Here is an 18,989-nt window from a genome sequence, read left to right on the forward strand (position 1 = left end):
TCTAAGTGATTATCCCTTCTAACTTCACGGAGACAGTATTATTTCTCTCTAATGAGAATGCAAAACCACCATCAGACTTTGAGTCCTGGTTGCTAGAAAAATCTACATGATGCCTTCAGGCTAACATTTGTTTCCATTGCTCTGGGGCATTTTTCCATGGGTTCCACCTTCAATTTTTCTGCTAGTAGTTCTTGAATAAGGAGCTGTTCTTGGCACACCATTGTTTGCCAATACCTAGTATACAAAAAAAAATTATTTCCACTTTGCTAACTTAAGATGGATGTTTTCTGTTCCTACAGCCTGGCTCTGTGTTTTTGAACAGGGGGCTAAGAACCTAGCCACAGTACTGAATATACATAGAATGCATGATCAATGAGTAGCAAACCCTGCTGAACACTTTCTGTGTTTTCTGTGTCCCCTGCCCTCAGGGCTTACCTTTCATGACTACATCTCCCAGGATGCAACACCGTACCATGGCTAGTTCTTCTCCCAACACCACCTACATGTTTTTGAGTGGATATCTTTTCCAAGTAGCCATAAGACTGGGGGAGGCACTGAAGGAACATGGAGTTAGAGCTTATCCTTAGACGCTTGAAAAGAACAAGTACACAAGGCTCCGATTCTATATTCTTGTTTGTTTGGTGTTGGTTTTATTTTATTTTTATGGTTAACATTTATCTTTCATTTCTGGACCAAGCTCTGAGGCTGAGAGAATACTGAGGTGGCGTGGGAGGGACCAGGAATTATATTCTAACTTCTTATAAGAGGGAGAGTGGATGGTCTACAAATGCATTTTTCAGTCATTTCAATGGGCCTTGTATTTAATGAAAAATTCTCCCATCCTTTGCTGGTAATAAGCCGACTTCCATAGCTTTTTAGTCTTGCAGATTTTCTTTTTTTCTTTTCTTTTTTTTTTCTGCATCATCCCACACAAATTTGGTGGAAAATTTGGAGTGGTTGTATGAGAGATGTGTGCCAGATGCCATTTTTAAATGGAAGGCTGCTGATTAATCTTCTGTTGATTGAGGCTTCAGGATTACAGGGGGCTGCTATTTTAGATCCCTCCAGTGTTTCATTTTTGGTTGTACTCATTAGCAAAACTTGTTTTCTTGGGGGTAAATTTGCCCCCATTTAGCATTCTGGATCTTAATTATTCTTTTTAAAATGTTTTAAAGAATCTTGCCAGAGTAAGAAGCTCCTAATTTTTATATAACTAATAATCAGTAAATATTCCTTTATTTAATATGTGTATGCCTTGCTTCAGAAATAATCTAAAGTGGTTTACATAAAGATAAGTAGAAGAAAATAAAATTAAAGTACAATGATGGGAAAAGTAGGTCAAAGGAAAAATCAAGGTAGGGAAGATAAGATGAAGCCAGGAGTACCATGAGTTTCCAAAATGGAAACAATGACATCCTACTTGTAGGCAAAAGATAACCAAAATTCAGCTCTGGGTTTCTAGAAGACAATAGAAGAAGGGAGACATGAGCAGTTTTCTGGGTCATGGAAGTCATAATGGGTCAATAAAACTGTTCCTTCAGAAATGTTGCCTTGAGAGCTAAGATCTAAAAGAAACTTATCCTGTAGATCTGTGTCAGTCAGCTTTATGATGCTGTGACAAAATACCTGAGATAATCAACTTGTAGGGAGAAAAAGGTTGTTTGGGCTCATTGTTTCAGAGATTTCACTCCATGGCTGCTTGGCCCCCTTTGCTATTGGGCCTGTGGCAAAGCAGAGCCTCATGAAAGGGAGCACGTGGTGGAGGAAGATGCTCACCTAGTGGCAACAACAAATCACAGAGAAACAGAAGGGACTAGAATCCCAATATCACCTTCAAGGGCACATCCCCAATGACCTAACTTGCCTTCCACTCGGCCCCCATCTCCTAAAGGTCCATAGTGCCTCCCCAAAACACCACAGGCTGAGCCTTCAACACGTGAGCCTTTGGGGGATATTCAATATCCAAAGTAGGGCAAGATCCTCGTGAAGACAATGCAGAATACAGCACCCTCCACTATGAACTGCTTATAGTAAATACATGCTTTGCAGGCTGCATCTCGTAATGTCACTCAGTGTCAATCAATGCAGCCCAGCAAGCACAGTTCAGTCAAGTCAGGTTTATGAGGGGCCAAGGTGCCCCAGGTGGCTGCCCTGGGTGGCTGCGGGGTTAAATCTGGGTATATGTACAGGAGTGGATAGCTTCCACCCCAAGCCCTGTTTCTTGAGTGCTGTGGATTCTTGAGTTCAAGGGAATGCTCACTAACAAGTGTTGAGAGACCCTGCCTATGAGCAGTTAGCTGAGCCGGGGGTGGTAAATGTGCCAAGAGAACGTCCCTAAGCAGGGCCCTACAGTTTAATCAGTATTATATTTGAATTTCCTCCAGAGCACAGACCAAAGGGTGATAGTCCACTCTACCCCTCAGTTCTCTGCCATTAATTTTCAAATTTTTGTAGGCATAGGACCTTTCCTTCAATGACATCTAAAGAGGAGACAAATTATAATATGGCTGAAGGCAGAACTGCTGTAAGCCAACATTGCCCTCTCCCCAGGCCCTTTACTCCACATCCTCAACCGCCTAATCTAGTTCAAAACCAACCTCAACCGCCTAATCCAGTTCAAAAACCAACCTTGAAACAATTTAAGCAGGTGTGCTCAGACACCCATCAGCACAAGAGAAATCTTAGTCATGTATTTGTCAAGTGGTCCCTCTTGAGTGTGAGACCTGCTGCGTGTGCCTCTGAGATAAACTGGCTGCAGAGGACATGTCTAGACAACCAGAAACTTGCTGAGTAACCGTGCTTCTCACATGTTTTTGTGTCATGGGGCCTCTTAAGAACCTGGTGAATGGTCTTCTTCCTGGCAGCAAAAGATGTAGGTAAACACGATGACATTTTACATCCGGGGTCAGGGAGTTTCAGGGCCCTGTGGAGACTCTCCAAACAGGGTTTTTAACCAGGAGTCTATTGGGTATTAAGGTCATCCTCCAAAAAATGATGACTTTAGTGTTGCAATAGTTAAATTCTTTCAGATTTTATTTTGGACAGATATTAAGTAGCAGAGCTAACTCTTAATTAAATGAGGCTGTAAAAACCATGTTGACCCCATGAAAGAAAATGTGGAGCTCTCCATTCTTTATGGCAAAGACCCAAGAGCCCAGCTCACTCAAAATGGAGAGCAAGTCATCAGGGATCACTGAAGGAGGAGGGGTGTTTGGGACATACCCCAGTCCCTCTGCCCCAGATCCTGACCCCAGACCCATTATGGTGAGTATGCAAATAACTGTATCTTAAATCTGCCCTTTTGTTATGTAAACATTGACCTAAAGAATTCATGCAGGAAATTTCCCTGATATTTTGTGTGAGATTATCATAACTGTGGGAAATAATTGTTGCCCTGTCAACATGGCATGGTCTGATTCTGTCAGAGAGAAGACTAGAAAGGGAAAACAGAGTCGTCAGGCAGAGCCCAACAGTTCAGAGCGGGGAGATGTGCCCGGATTAGAGTAAGGATTTTTGTTTTGTTTTTTTGTTTTTAAATAAATTTTAAATACAAAGAACTTGACAGCATGAATCCATACCAAGGTGACTGATCTATAACAATAGAAATTAAAAACAAGTCTTTCAGATAACACGGTGGTGCTGAGAGTCCCCAGACCTACCCTCAGAGCAGTCCCACTGACCGAAGTCAAGTCTTTCCATGTGACAGCCTCTTCCTTGTGGCAGTGAGAAATATAATGTTAAATCCTATAAGACGCCAGATGATGTCTTCCCATTTCCTCTGTGCTAATGTGATCAGCGTTTGACATTTATTTTCTGGTGTGTCTGACTGTTGTTATCACACACATTATAATGAAAACAAATGCTTTATTCACCAGGGTATGGTATGTGAATAACAGTAGTTTTAGGTTAATGGCAACACCTTGAGAGAAGACTGACTTCTGCCTTCGGGTACCAGAGACAGATATTTTCTGGGCCCTCAGAGAGAGACAGGTCAGTGGTAGAGCCAGCCAGCCCGTTGCTGATCCTACTTCAGCACAGTTGTGCCAAGGGATTCACAAGTACAACTAGGAGCATTTGCCACATAGACTTCCCCTAGTTCTATTTAACCTGTAAGTTAGACCTTTTCTCCCGAGTCCACTAACATAATGTGTAGAAGCAAGGTGCCGAAACTTTGATATTTAGATCAGGTGTAGTGTCTTTCATCACCAGGACACTAGGATCTATTCAACGAAGGTTGAAAGTAATCCTTTAGCCAGGCTCTCTTGCAAAAGTACAAGTGTTAGTTTTTTTTGTAACTGTGACCAAAAGACCTGACAATAAGCTTAGAGGAGGAGAAGTTTATTTTGTTCACAGTTTCAGAGGTTCGGTCCTTGGTCGGCCAACTTCATAACTCTGAGCCTGAGTGAGGCAGAACATCATGGCGGAAGAGTATAATACAGGAAAGCAGCTCAGGTCGTAGCAATCAGGAATAGAGAGAGCTCTGCTAACCAGGGACAAAATAGATACCCCAAAGGCACACCCCCAGTGACTTACCTCCTCTAGCCACACCCTACCTGCCTATAATTAATTATAACCCAGTTAGTCCATATCAGTTGATTAATCCACTGATTGGGTTATACCTCTCATAATCTAATGATTTCAGTCCTGAAAATGCTTGCATTGTCTCACACATAAGCTTTTGGGGGATACCTCATATCTAAACCGTAACAGTGGAGAAAACCCATAACCTTCCCCTATCTTCCAAAGTAACCTGGCAGGTAAGAAAATAGGCTCTGTGAAAAATGCTTGTTGGACCAGAGTTGCTTACCTACAAGACATAGACGTCACTCCCTTACAAGGAAGATAATGAGGCTGAATAAAAAGTGTGTTAAATTAAAACAGGCAGGATTTCAGGGGATGCATATCGCTAGGGTAACTGAAAGTCAGGATGGTCTTCTGAGGAAATCTGAGTGAATCCATCTCAGAAAGACCCAGAAAGCTGTGCATGTAATCCAAAATTTGCAAACAATATTAGGGGTCCTCAAAGGCCCATCCACAGACCCCATGTTACAGTGAACTAATTCTTCTCATGTCCTCATGTGATAAATAGGTCTGAAACATGGACGGATGGTGTCAGGCAGGCTTTCATCTTTTGGATTAACTATTTTAGCCTTCTAAATTCATATTCCACTGTTGTGTATCCAGAGAATAATTAGGCCAAAGCTAAAGAAAAACAAATCTGCAATGAGTTGACAGTTCCGTGTGCTAAATATGTTGAGGAGAGATCAGGGAAAGTCACTGGGGGGTGCATTTGTAGCCAGTTGCTAACTTCCTGGCCAACTTAGTTGCTACTTAACACCACAGTAGCAGAAAAACTATTTGAGAGATAAAGCCCCATTGTTTAGGCTGATGGTTCAGCCTCTGCAGTCTGACCCAGGCCTGCTTCTCCATACCCCTAAGCTGCCCACCCTCTCTACTTCCAAGCCTCGTTCCTCTAAGTGTGCCAAGCGCTCTTACACCATGGGTCTCATTGGTCTTGCTGCTTTCTCATCGAGAATGCCAGTCCCCAGGATTATATCTTAAAACATTCCTCATCTTTTGAGAACAGCCCAGAGCCTATTCTTCCCATGGACTGTCCCTGCATCCCAAGCTAAGGGACTCCTCCTTCTCAAGCATAATGTAGCACTCTCACAAGGACTTCATCCTTGATTCTCTCTCAGAACCAGAAAGAAAGAGACATTTCCAATGGATCCTTTTTTTAAATTAATTCAGTGGATTTTTAAAATTTATATTTCTTACATGTCCCTCTAATTACATTTACATAGACATCTGCCTTTAGAATTCATTTAATTGCAAACTACCAAGTAAATTCGGCGCACAACATCCTAAAGGATAAAACAATCTGTCACCCACCCAAATTCTTGCTACAAAATGCCGGGTGATACAGCCCTTCCTGTTGAGTGACTAACTAGAGGAAAACACCATAATATTTCTTTTTTTGTAATTAGCAACATTGTCAATAATGTTTACTCATCCATGCTTGAGTTGGAGAATATTCACCTAGGACACTGTCATCAGAAGTCAGATTTCACCTAACGCTACGAATTCCACCCTTGTCAGAATCTGGAGCGCTGCTTTCCTCTTGGAACTCATCTCGAGTCCTCCAATAATTGTTCTCTGTTGGTTTTCTTCTCTTGATCATAATGAAAATTTCTTAATTCTCAGCGGTGTGCAGTGAAAGCCAACACGGTGAGGATGTATTTCACTATTGGATCCTCCTTCTAGGCAATTCCTTTCTCCTCCTGGTTATTATTTTCAGTCACTTTTAGCATAATTTGGAATAACTGGTGAGTAACGATGGAAAATAATTGTGAGGAGGAGGAGTAGCAAAATATTTCAAAAGATAAGAAAAATCAGAGTATCCAGATCCCCTCATGGCCTGGGGTCGTGGCTCAGCGGTAGAGCGCTCGTCTAGCACGTGCGAGGCCCTGGGTTCGATCCTCAGCACCACATAAAAAAATAAATAAATAAAATAAAGGTATTGTGTCCAACTACAACACTAAAAAATAAATATTTAAAAAGAGAAGATCCTCTCATATATCTGAGATTTATAAAATAGTCAATGAACGCATAGGGCAATTGCAAAATATAATGGTTTTATTCCAATTTTTAAAGGAGTAAATTTTCTCTTTGTTCTCTGGAGGCCTTTGAAGAAAATAAAGCTATGAAAGATCAATCCTCACGAATAGAACAACTCCTAGGGGAAACTCAGAAACTAAAACTGTGTCCGGAGGACCCAGATGGTGTGCCATATTATGTACACATGACTATTTCCATGCACATCTCCCCAATTGAAGGCCTGGAATAGAGATGAGCCACCATCTCCATGGCATCCTGGAGTTTCCCTTGGTCTTGGAAAGACCTCATTCATGGAAGGAGTTTAGGAGATACTCACCAGATGGATAGGTGGATCAAGAGGTAGCTCATTATTAGACTGGAACTCTAGTTAATAAGGGGAGGTCACACAATATCCCTTACACAGGTGGAAGGACTTTGCTCCATCTCAACATCTCTGCCCTTTGCCTAGAATAGTGATCCTGCCTCTTTTAACTTGATGACTGCTACACTTTGAATCTCAACTCAAGCATCACTTCTACATGGAAGAGCCTACCTGCTTGTGGGATGTCAGACATACATACCCATGTACACACACACACACACACACACTATTTTCTCTATACCAAGCCACCATGGAAACATGAATAATTGGCAGGAAAGCTTTGGCATGTCTTCCACTAGGGGGCTGGCTGGGGCACTGGGCCGTCAGGTTTGCTCAGTGCTGATGAGAACTCAAGGAGAATGCTGTGAATGAATTTTTTTTTTTTTTTTTTTAAATGGAAGGAGTCCAAACATTTTTTTCTAAGTACAGATGCTCACCTATCTGAGCCCTTTAGCAAAATGTTATAATGTATGCATTTGAGTCAGTGGAAGGCTAACTCCCTCTGAAAAGAAAGCAGATCAGGAAAGAGAGCTGCTTGCTGCTTTCCTGGACTATCTGTTCCTCCCCTCAGGCGTTACTAGGGACAAAAGGCAGCACAACTTAGCAGAGGGGTCCTGATTGCATGATTCTGCTTTCTTTTAGATACCAGGGGATGTATCAGAGACCGACATTAGCAATGAGGCTCAGAATTCTCGGACCAGCACAGACACCCAGGAGGAAAAGCTGAGAAATAGGTTGTACGAGTTAGCAATGAAAATGAGTGAAAAGGAGACTTCTTCGGGGGAGGATCAGGAGTCTGAGCCCAAGACGGAATCTGAGAACCAAAAGGAAAGTCTGTCTTCTGAAGAGAACAACCATAGTGTCCAGGAAGAGCTGAAAAAGGTAAGGGCCCTGCAACCCCCTGCATGTAACTCAAGTTGCTGCAGCTGGAGTGTTGGGAAAAGACTCCGTATTGGTTAATGATGTCCTGGGCCTCCAAAGAGCTCTCTCTAAAATGCCCATTGCTATGCGCTTGGGAGAGCTCAAGAGAACCCTTCTCAATCAGGAAAATAGTACCACATGTCCATCAGAAGTCTCCCAAGACAGCTTGTCCCCTCCTTCTATCCTTCATCAGAATAGTCCCTTGTCTTTGGGTCCGTAAGTTGGTACCCCTGCTCCCTCTCACTGGTTTGATTTTTTAAATGTTGTCATTGCTCAATGTCTCCCTGAGGAATTTCGCTCATAGATTGGGATTCTATGGCCATTCCCCCATTTAAACAATGACGAAGTTTTGTTCCATGATATAAAGGCTCTGTGTTAAAAGCGGTCATCTGGATTGTTCATCTCAGCAGTTTCCAGATCCTGATTGACTGGTTGGTTGATTTTTTTTCAAACAAACTTTACACGGTATCCCAGGGCTTCAAACAGTTGAAAGTACTCCTGCTGTCAGGTCCCCAAAGCCCCCCAACCACTTGATCTTCAGTTCCTTACTCCTCCTTCCCTTCCCCAGTTGCTCTCAAGTTCAAAGAACATGGTTGGAAAACCACAGAAAATAGAGTCAAACCCTAGAAGAAAGGGATCCCAGACTCCCCCTTGCTTTTCAACAAGCCACTCAGCGCTCTGCCCACTTTACCTAGATTTCATGTTTACACTCCTCTCAGCCATTTTGCAGGCAGGGTAGCCCTGCCTGTCCCCCATGAAGGGGAAGTAACTAACATTTGCTGCATGTCTCCTTTGTGCCTATTGCTTTGTGAACATGAATTCGCTTATTAAATAACCCTTTGAAATAGATGCAGATTTTGCAGATGAGGAAATTGAGACTGAGCTATTAAGGAACACGCCCAAGGCCCACAGCCAGTGAGTCCCAGGGCTTGAGGCTGCATCACCAACTTGGCCTCAAGTCCCACGCTCCTTCCTTTACAACATGCAGGGGCCTCTTCAGTAGCTCAGACAAGGTTTTGTCTGCTAACATGTAGATTGCTTTGCACTTGGGATACAGTCAGTTCAAAAGATTCTACTTCATCTTTGGAGCGGTGGTTCTGCCAGAGAACACCTCCCAGGTCTTCTTCCTATTCTGGGTGTGTGCTTCTAAGCTAACAAATGGTCGGTGACCCGTGTCTATGGCAAATGAGCTCCCTTCATCTGTTTGGCGGCTGAACTGATGCTGTGGAGGAGCCAGGTGCCACCCAGGAATGACCATGAGTAGTCAAGAGCAGGCCCTGGGGAAAGCAGGGACTGTCACCCATAGCCAGCCCCTGAACCCTCCAACACCTGGGACTCTGCTGTCATCCATTCCCATTCCACCCTCCATGACCATCAAATCCCCCATAAATTTTCCCCCCAGCATATCTATGGGTTGCAGAGTGAAGCTTGGTCCCCAGAGACCACTTCCCAATGGAAGTGGACTCCTCCTACCTACTGCTTCCTTAATGATAAAGGGCTCTGATCTTCTCTGTTATTTGAACTGATGCTGCATTATAGTCACATTTGTATCTCAGAGCTGAGAGCCAGATGGTAACTGAAGAATGTCACATTATTTCTTACAATGACTCCATGTTCTGCTGGCTTTGCTGCCTGATGGTCCCAAGGATCTAAAAATTCATGCTGTACCAATGGCTTGCCAGGCCCTGATGAGTCACACACTGCCACCATCGTCTGGCTGCAGGGAGTGACCTCTGAGGCACACCCACCAGCCTATGCTATGCTCTCCTCTGCAAATATGAGCAGGGAAAGGAGGAACCACCGTGGGGAAATCCTAGGGACCGGAATAAGCCCCCCATCACTGGCCTATGCCCTCATTGAGCAGAAAATTAGAAGAGCTGACTTTATTCAGGCTCCCAAATGTGTCAGCTTCTTCAAGTTCAAGTCTTACACCCCCCAGTTTGCCATAAACCAATGAATATTCAACAGATATCTTCTTTTTGTTTTGTTTTTTTTATTTTAGTACCAGAGATGGAGCTCAGGGGTGCTCAACCACTGAGCCACATTCCTAGCCCTATTTTATATTTTATTTAAAGACAGGGTCTCACTGAGTTGCTTAGCACTTCGCTTTTTGCTGAGGTTGGCTTTGAATTCTCAATCCTCCTGTCTCAGCCTCCCAAGCCGCAGGGATTACAGGCATGCGCCACCATACTCAATCAACAGATATCTTTTTTTTTATGTGTAAAAACCCTTAAAGCAAACAAACAACAACAAAAAAAAAGACAATTAATATATTTTCCCCATCTGGTAGGATAACGGGAAGCAGAAATACAGATTTACATAATGAATATTATATAAAATCAAAGTGTACCACATAGATAGGTTTCAGGATTAGACTCTCTTGAAATGCAACTATGCAGTTTGCAATCTCCGTAGACTCTGGTGACTCTCTTAACTCACTGCCACTACGTAGAACAAGCCAGTGTCATTTCTTGCCTGCTTGCTATGCCTCCCATCCTCAATGGTGTCCTTGTCACTCCAGCCTTCTTGGACCCTCCAGTCTTTTCTCCACCCAGCAGCCCGGGCTGACATGCTGTCCCTGTACTTGCTCTCAGCATGTCAACAGGTCCGTGTCTGCCCTGTTTTTTAGGCAGAGCCCACGTTTTTATTGTTCAGTGAATAAACACATCTTGGCCTCATTTGTAAAACAGGGATAATCATACCATCTTTTAGAGTTGTGAAGGTTGCATTATGCAGTGTAGGCTTTAGCACATAGCAGGAGCCCAGCAAATATTAATTATCATATCCCCTTTAACAATCTCAAGGAAAATAAACTTCCCTGTCATGAAAAACATCCATCTGCCGGTACTAAAAGAAGAGCGAGCTTTGTGCCGACTTCCAATCAACGCTTGCAGCGTCAAGACAGTAGGTCTGTGGCCACATTTGGTGCTCCTCCATGCTGTGCAGAAAGGGAAACTGCATCAGAATGAACCCCCAGGTTCCTGTCTTCAGGATCACAGTAGCTGTGGCTTCCCCTGTGACCCATCCATATTAGTCTGCACAGTGCACAGACGCACGCACACACACCCTGGTTGGGCAGTGGATCCGCACTAATGTGACTTTTCCAGAAGCAGCCAGTGCTCCACCCATTCTCTTTACCTTGGACGTGCCCACTGGCCTAAAGTCCAACTGCCCAAGAGCTTTCTCAGGCAGCTTTCTCAGGCTCCTCTTCCTGGACAGAAGGTGGGCTGGGAATGCACAGAAATGCCACTCTCAGAAGTCACCCCAGCAGGTGACTGATTAGAACGTAAATATCCCACCTCCTCTGCCCCAGAGGAGTGGTAATGCTGAGCAAGGTGTGAGCTATATGCAGATCCCCAGTTCCTCAGCAGATTTAGCTCTAGGTACCCACACTGTAAATGGCTTAAGAAGGCAGCCTTTCCCTTCCCTCTCTCACATCCCCCTTCCTCTACCTCTGTCTCCTGGGATCGACTCACAAGTAAACCACCTGCACTCAGGTCCATGTCTCAGGCTCAGTCTCTGGGGGAGCCCAGTCCCCATATTACACATCTCACTTCGGTGTAGTAAATAAGCCGTGTGGAAATCCAAGTCCTAGACCATAAGATCATCCTGATCTTACCCAGGGGACCATTCTGCAGCTACCCCCATCCCTGCTCTCTGGGAGCCAGAGCAGAGAAATGTGCATATGTATTAGCATAGACACAGGGACATTGGTGGTAGTTCATGGCTTAGTATGGCTTCCTATCTAGGAATTGTGTCTTCAGAATCCTGATCAGCAGCAGCAGAACCATTTCAGAAACAGTCTTTTTTTGTGATTGGAATCAGACCTTTGCTATAGATAGACTTATCCCTCCAGTTACATGAAATGTCTTGCTTTGGCTGGTTCTCCGTGGACCAGTGATGATTTAAGGATGGCCCCTCCTGTCTGAATTTTAACTAGCTGAAGAATGAATGTAAGGACAAACCTCCGATCAGCAGGCTTTTCTTTATTCAGTATTTAGCGACAGAATCAGGCAGGGCAGAAAATGGCACCGGGCTCAGCAAGGGCTTGGGTTATATAGGCTTTATTTAGGATGGGGCAGATGGGCAATTCCTGGAGTCCATTGTATTGAGGTCCTGCTGACCCATTAGGGTGGGACAGGAATGTGAAAAGGGAATTTCCTGGGGCTTATTGTATTTGCATCAGGTGACCCATTAGAGTAGGGGGTCTGGTTCCAGTCAGATTGAGTTCCTTTTGAGTTCCTTCCCTCTGGCTGAGTTCTGGGATTTTTAAAAATTTATTTATTTCTTTTAATTAGGTATATATAACAGCAGAATGAATTTTGATTCATTGTCCATAATTGCAGCACAACTTTACATTTTTATGGTTGTACACGATGTAGCGCCACACCACATGTGCAGTCATACATGTACCTAGGGTAATGATGTCCATCTCATTCCACCATCTTTCCTGCCCCCATGCCCCCTCCCTACCATCCTTCCCCTTTTCCCAATCAAATTTGTTCCATTTTTCCCATGCCTGCCCCTTCCCCGTTATGGATCAGCATCTACCTATCAGAAAGAATATTTGGCCTTTGGTTTTAGGGGATTGGCTTACTTTGCTTAGCATGATATTCTCCAACTCCATCTATTTACAAGCAAATGTCATAATTTTATTCTTTTATTGCTGAGTAATATTCCATTGTGTGTGTGTGTGTGTGTGTGTGTGTGTGTGTGTGTATATATATATATATATATATATATATATATATATATCATAGTTTCTTTATCCATTCATCTACTGAAGGGCATCTAGATTACTTCCACAGTTTAGTCATTGTGAATTGAGCCGCTATAAACATTGATGTGGCTGTGTCACTGTATGCTGATTTTAAGACCTTTGGGTATAGACTAAGGAGTGAGATAGCTGGGTCAAATGGTTCCATTCCAAGTTTTCTAAGGACTCTCCATACTGCTTTCCAGATTGGTTGCACCAATTTGCAGTCCCACCAGCAATGTATGAGTGTGCCTTTTCCCCCACATCCTCTCCAACACTGATTGTTGTCTGTATTCTTGATAGCTGCCATTCTGACTGGAGTGAGGTGAAATCTTAGAGTAGTTTTGATTTGCATTTCTCTAATTGCTAGAGATGTTGAACATTTGTTTTATATATTTGTTGATTGAATGTAAATCTTCTGAGAAGTGGTCTCTTCAGCTTCTTAGCCCACTTATGGATTGGGTTGTTGAGGCTTGGGATTTTAAATGACAAAAGCTTAGGGAAAATGTTCTAGGACTTATTTTCCATATCCTTCAATGAGCATGTAGAACTTGGGGTCCATCCAAAACCCTCTCAGGATCTGGTTGCCCAAAGGGTCATGTTTCTTCTTTGAGTAACTACGTGATCCCATCACTCATCAGTGGTCAGCCTTCCAAGCTTTGTGGTCCTCAGAGCCTGGGAATAAGCATTTGCTTCCCCACCACTGGGCAGGTGGCCTTGCCAATGGTTCTGGGAAAAAAATCCTGGCTGAAGTGGTTCCTGGAACTCTTTGCGTCTAGGAGTGCAGGTGCTGCGCTCCAAAAAGAAGGATGTAAAGAAGGTTCTAGAACTCCTGGCCTGGGCTTGAAAATTACATTTCAGGAACCAAAGGTCTCACAAATCCCCTAATCTTTTGTGATCTGGATGAGCCGCTCCCAAGGACCCTTCCAGCTTCAAAATCCTGTAATGCTAGATATCTAATAGGTTTCATAGGTTTTTTGTTTTCCAAACTAAGTGTCACTTAAAATACTATTTATGTGACAAAAGATGTGCTGTACTTTAGGAACATGAATGTTTATTAAAGGCCCAAATTAGTAAATTCATGCACAACAGTCAAATTTGTATCTCCAATATCCTGAAATATTTTTAACACTGAAAGTGTCTTTGTTTATTAATTATCACCACAAGTAGCTGAGTCACTGTGTCTTATTTTCATAAGGGAGTCACAGACCAGCAGACATCTACCATATTTATAGCGTCACAGAATTATGCTCCTCAAAGTCCTGAGACTTTGCTGAACCAATAAATGTCTTTCTCCCCAAATAAGAGACCAATTTTCAAATGGCTGCTCCCAGTTACTGAAGCCACCTGGAAACACAATACTAGGACAGGTGAAAGGCAGAATTAATGACTATTATCTATTGGTTTCTCAAGTACATTGTGCTTGTGACAAAATTTGTGTTGATGTCATGGTGTTAACGTTAAGTCAAATGTGGTTTCCATGGGTATCTCACCCTTGTAAAAATACCTTCCCATTCCTGTGAGGCCACCTGGTATCGTTTTATTCCCACTTGATGCTATAGTGAATATGGTGTGAGGACCCTTGTAACTTCCCAGCCACACTGGTCTCTGTAGGTCTTATCCCTACTGAGAAATTAACATCTCTAACTTTCTATTTAACTGCTTCCCAGAGGGAAAGAGAGAGAAGCTTTCGCTGTCCACTTAGAGTTAGAGCTCTTACCCACAGCACTTGAGCAGGCGAGAAGTTTTCATTCACTCATGTTGTCACTGGTATGATTCATTTCCAGGGTGTCCAGTGTGTGCGGGGTGGGGGTCAGCCTGGCCAGGTAGGCAGAGTTCCAGCCCTCTCCTGGATCACTTTGGCTTGAGCAGAATATCCTCCTCTCTAGACAAAAGGTGGACAGGGCTCTAGGGAAAGATTGCCCAGAACTCCAATACAGATATTCCCTGAGTCTGCAACAGGCAGAACAGACAAGAAAAATAGATCACTCCAGCCACAGAAGTGGGATGAGACATAGGACAGATATGATTTGAAAGAGAGAAAGGCATAATTTCTCTAGAAGGTTGTAAGTAGAATGGTCTAAAAACCAAGACACTGAGCTCTTCCCAACAGAAGCCCCAAAGTCAGATGCCCTGGGAATGCAGGATCGTGGGATGTGAGAGGGGAACAGAAGCAAAGATGGCAAAGATAATCCTGTGCATCTGAAGCTCAGTAGAATAAACAGGATTTGCTCCTGGGAAGTGTTTCTGGGTAGAGAGATTGTAAAAACAAAAGGAAGGGCAGCTGGGGTTGTGGCTCAGGGGTAGAGCACTTGACTAGCACATGTAAGGCACTGGGTTCAATCTCAGCACCACATTAAAAAAATAAATAAATAAATATAATAAAGAATAAACAAATAAAATAAAGTTATTTTTAAAAAAAAGAAAGATCAGGTGTGACCTGTAATCCCAGCAGCTCGGGAGGCTGAAGCAGGAGGATTGCAAGTTCAAAACCAGCCTCAGCAAAAGCAAGTCACTAAGCAACTCAGTGAGACCCCGTCTCTAAATAAAATATAAAATAGGGCTGGGGATGTGACTCAGTGGTTGATTGCCCCTGAGTTCAATCTCCTGGTACCAAAAGAAGAAGAGAGAGAGAAAGAGAGAGAAATGCATATATACCAGCGTTTCTTACAAACACAAAGTCCTTAATCCAAAGTAAAATTAAAGCAAGCTGAATTTTGCAATATTAAGAGAAACATATCAAATATATTTTATTCTGAGATTCTAAAATAAAGTTAATAGCAGGAAACCTCAGAGTTATAATAAATCACTTAGTAAATACTGTCTTTTAAAAGCACAGAGTAATCTCAACTGATGCCAAAATAGCACTTGGAAACATTCAACACATTCAAAGATAATTCTGTAATGTGATGAAGGATATCCATCTCAGCGCAACATGGTGAGATCCTATATTTTATTCTTTTCTGGATGAAAACTCGTTTTAAATATCAAAGACATCATGAACGTTATAATATTTACTATTGGTCAAAAAAATACATGATAAAGAGATGAATTTGTAAATATTTTTACATAAATGTGTATTTTGCTAATCTAAACAGCATGTACATGTGTTTGAAGATAATAAATATGTATGGTTTTTAGATTCATTTTAAATTATAGGTGAATAATCTGTCATTTAAAATTATTCAGAAAATAGTGCACATTCCTTAAGAAGTAAATGAGCAAAACTGATTCTGAAAGGATTAAAAAACCTGAACAGACCATGGAAGAAATTGGCAAAGTAGTCAAAGAATTATTCCTCAGAAAGAAGCTAGTCCCAGGTTATCTTTGACAATAAAGACTATCAAACATTTCCAGTACTAATTATTCCCATACTCTTTAAACTGTCCTCGTACATTAAGAACCTGGAAAGCATCCAAATTCATTTTATTTAATTAAATCTTAGTCTGAACCTGATACACACATACACACACACACACAAAAAAAATCATTTCACCCCCACCAATTTACATACTAACTCACATATTAATTCTTCACATGTAGAGAATTTTTAAAATGTTAGCAAATTATAATGTACAATGGTCAAATAGAATTTATTCTAGGAATATATGTAATAATATCAATTTTAGGAAATACATTTATCATTTTTCATCACATTTATAAGTGAAAAGGAGAAAAACATGATTATTTTATTAAACTCTTAAATTGATAAATTCCAAAATAGCAACCGATAAAGTAGAGGCATCATTAAAAATTCAATAACAAAGGCTGCTTGCTTTCTGTGGGTTTTGGATCTCTTTATGAATTTGATAATGTGTGGACCCTCTTTCCATTAAGTGTGAAAGATGAAAATGATTTGGACAGAATTGGAGAGTTCACCAACTCCGGGAAGCTCATCCATACAACCCAAATTTTAAAAGTTCTCATTAATAACAGGAAGATAATGAAGATGTCTTTGTTATGTTTCCTATTCAGTCATGATCTGACATTTTCACCAGTGTATTAAATAAGAAAGAAAAGTTACCAGCCCTGGACAGCAGAAAACAAAATGATGATGTACACATCTGAATTGAGATCATAAAAATCAACTGAAAAGCTTATTGGAAATAAGGAGTGGGGCAGGGTGACTTATCACAAAAGAGTAATATTTAAGCAAAGATTTCCTGTGTGCCAGCAATAACCTCTCAGAAAATATGAGGAAAAACTCTATTTGCAATAGCAACAAAAATATCTATGCTAAACACCTACTTAGCATACAGTTCAGCAATCCCACTCCTAAGTGTTTACTGAAGAAAAATGAAGATCTATGTACATACACACTCAGGATTGGAAATGTTTGAAATCACCAAAATCTAGAAACAATCCAAATGTATATCAGCTGGTGGGTGGACAAGTGTTATACCCCTACCATGGAATACTACTCAGCAAGAAAAGGGAACAGAATCACTAACCAAAACATACAACTTCAATTAATCTTAAGAGAATGACAATGAATAAAAAGAACTCAAAAGGCTACATATTGTCCATTTAAATGACATCCTAGAAAAGGGACAAAAAACATGAGTGGTTGCAAGAGGATAGGGTGGGTGGAAGGTTATTAAGAAGAGACATAAAGAAACACTTTTAGTGTAAAGGAAATATTTTATATTTTGATTGGATGGTGGCTATACAACTGCATGCATTTGTCAAAACTCATAGATCTATATTCCGTTAAAGGGTGAATTTTTCTGTATGTAATACACACACGCACACACACATATACGCCCCCCCACACACACACACATACATTGACAAATGTAAACATGGGGGATTTGAATAATTTGACTAGAAATGTGTAAGATCCACAAATAAAATGAACTAACTTTGCTAAGAGACATAAAGAAAGAATGAATAAATATTGAAATGTATCCTGTGTGTCAGTGGGAACATTTCAGACTTTTATAGATGTCAGTCTTCCATAAATGAATGCATGCATTTAACATAATTCCAGTCATCTTAGTGAAATTCCTTTGAAACCTGATGAAGTTTTTCTGAAGTTCATCTGGAAGAATGAATGTTCCGAAATGTGGTGATAGTCAAGAAATTTTCAACCACAATAATAGCAGAATGGGCAGCACTGGATAAGCAAAAAGATTGATAAGACACAGAAAATACAGAAAGAGATATAATATGACATATGACAGTACATTTAATATCAGTGAGGAGAGATTCTTTTTTCAGATATTGAATTATTCAACAAATTTTGTAGCACATCATACTTTAATAATTGTGGTTAATCTTTTAAGAAAAAACTAAGATTCATACATCATGCCATGTACAATAAATTCTCAATGGGTAGGAGTTTAAAATTTAAGTGAAAGCAGCTATACAATTACTAGCATGCACTAGAGATGGATATTTTGTAACATTCAAACAAGAAAGGTCAGAGACTTTAAAAGATTGAAATATATAGTCACATAAATTTAAGATCTTGTATTCAACTGAAGAGACTCTTCATGGAAGAATAAATATGATCAGTTCAACATCTCTAACTATTGGAGAAATGCAAATCAAAACTACACTGAGAAGATTTCATCTCATTCCAATCAGAATGGCAATTATCAAGAAGACAAGTAACAATAAATATTGGGGAGGAAGTGGGGGGAAAGGTACACTCATACATTGTTGATGGGTCTGCAAATTGGTGCAACCACTCTGGAAAGCAGAATGGAGATTCCTCAGAAAACTTAGAATGGAATGACCATTTGACCCAGTTATCCCACTCCTCTGTTTATACCCAAAAGACTTAAAATCAGAATACTACAGTGATGCAGCTTCATCAATGTTTATAGCAATTCAATTCACATTAGCTAAGCTATAGAACCAACCTAGGTGCCCTTCAACAGACGAATGGATAAAGAAGTTGTGGTATATACACACAAGGGAATATTGCTCAGCCTTAAAGAAAAATGAAATTATAGCATTGCAGATAAATGGATGGAACTGGAGATTATCGTGCTGAGTGAAATAATTCAATCCCCAAAAAAACTGAAAAAAACTAAAAAACTAAAGGCCAAATATTCTCTATGATATACAGATGCTAACACAATAAGGGAGGTGGGAGGAGAAAAGAATACAAGTGCTTTGGATTAGATAAAGAGGAATGAAGGGAAGGGAGGGGAAATGGGAATAGGAAAGATAGAATAAATCAGAAAAAACTTTTTTATGTTCATATATGAGTACACAACCCTTTAACTCCACATTATGTACAACCAGAAGAATGGGAAGTTATACTCCATGTATATATCGTATGTCAAAATATACTCTATTGTCATGTATGTCTAAAAAGAATTT

The 18,989-nt window shown here is 41.1% G+C and overlaps 1 protein-coding gene across 1 annotated transcript in view; it reads left to right on the plus strand.

Moving 5' to 3' along the window:
* Myrip (myosin VIIA and Rab interacting protein) overlaps positions 1–18,989 on the plus strand; it is an 85,418-nt gene that overhangs the window by 34,889 nt on the left and 31,540 nt on the right. The window contains exon 8 of the mRNA XM_076869264.2: positions 7,622–7,861. Coding sequence (XP_076725379.2) covers positions 7,622–7,861 — 240 coding nt within the window. The remainder of the gene's footprint in view (positions 1–7,621; positions 7,862–18,989) is intronic.

The sequence above is a fragment of the Callospermophilus lateralis genome, chromosome 1, assembly GCF_048772815.1.
Source record: "Callospermophilus lateralis isolate mCalLat2 chromosome 1, mCalLat2.hap1, whole genome shotgun sequence".
Lineage (NCBI taxonomy): Eukaryota > Metazoa > Chordata > Mammalia > Rodentia > Sciuridae > Callospermophilus > Callospermophilus lateralis.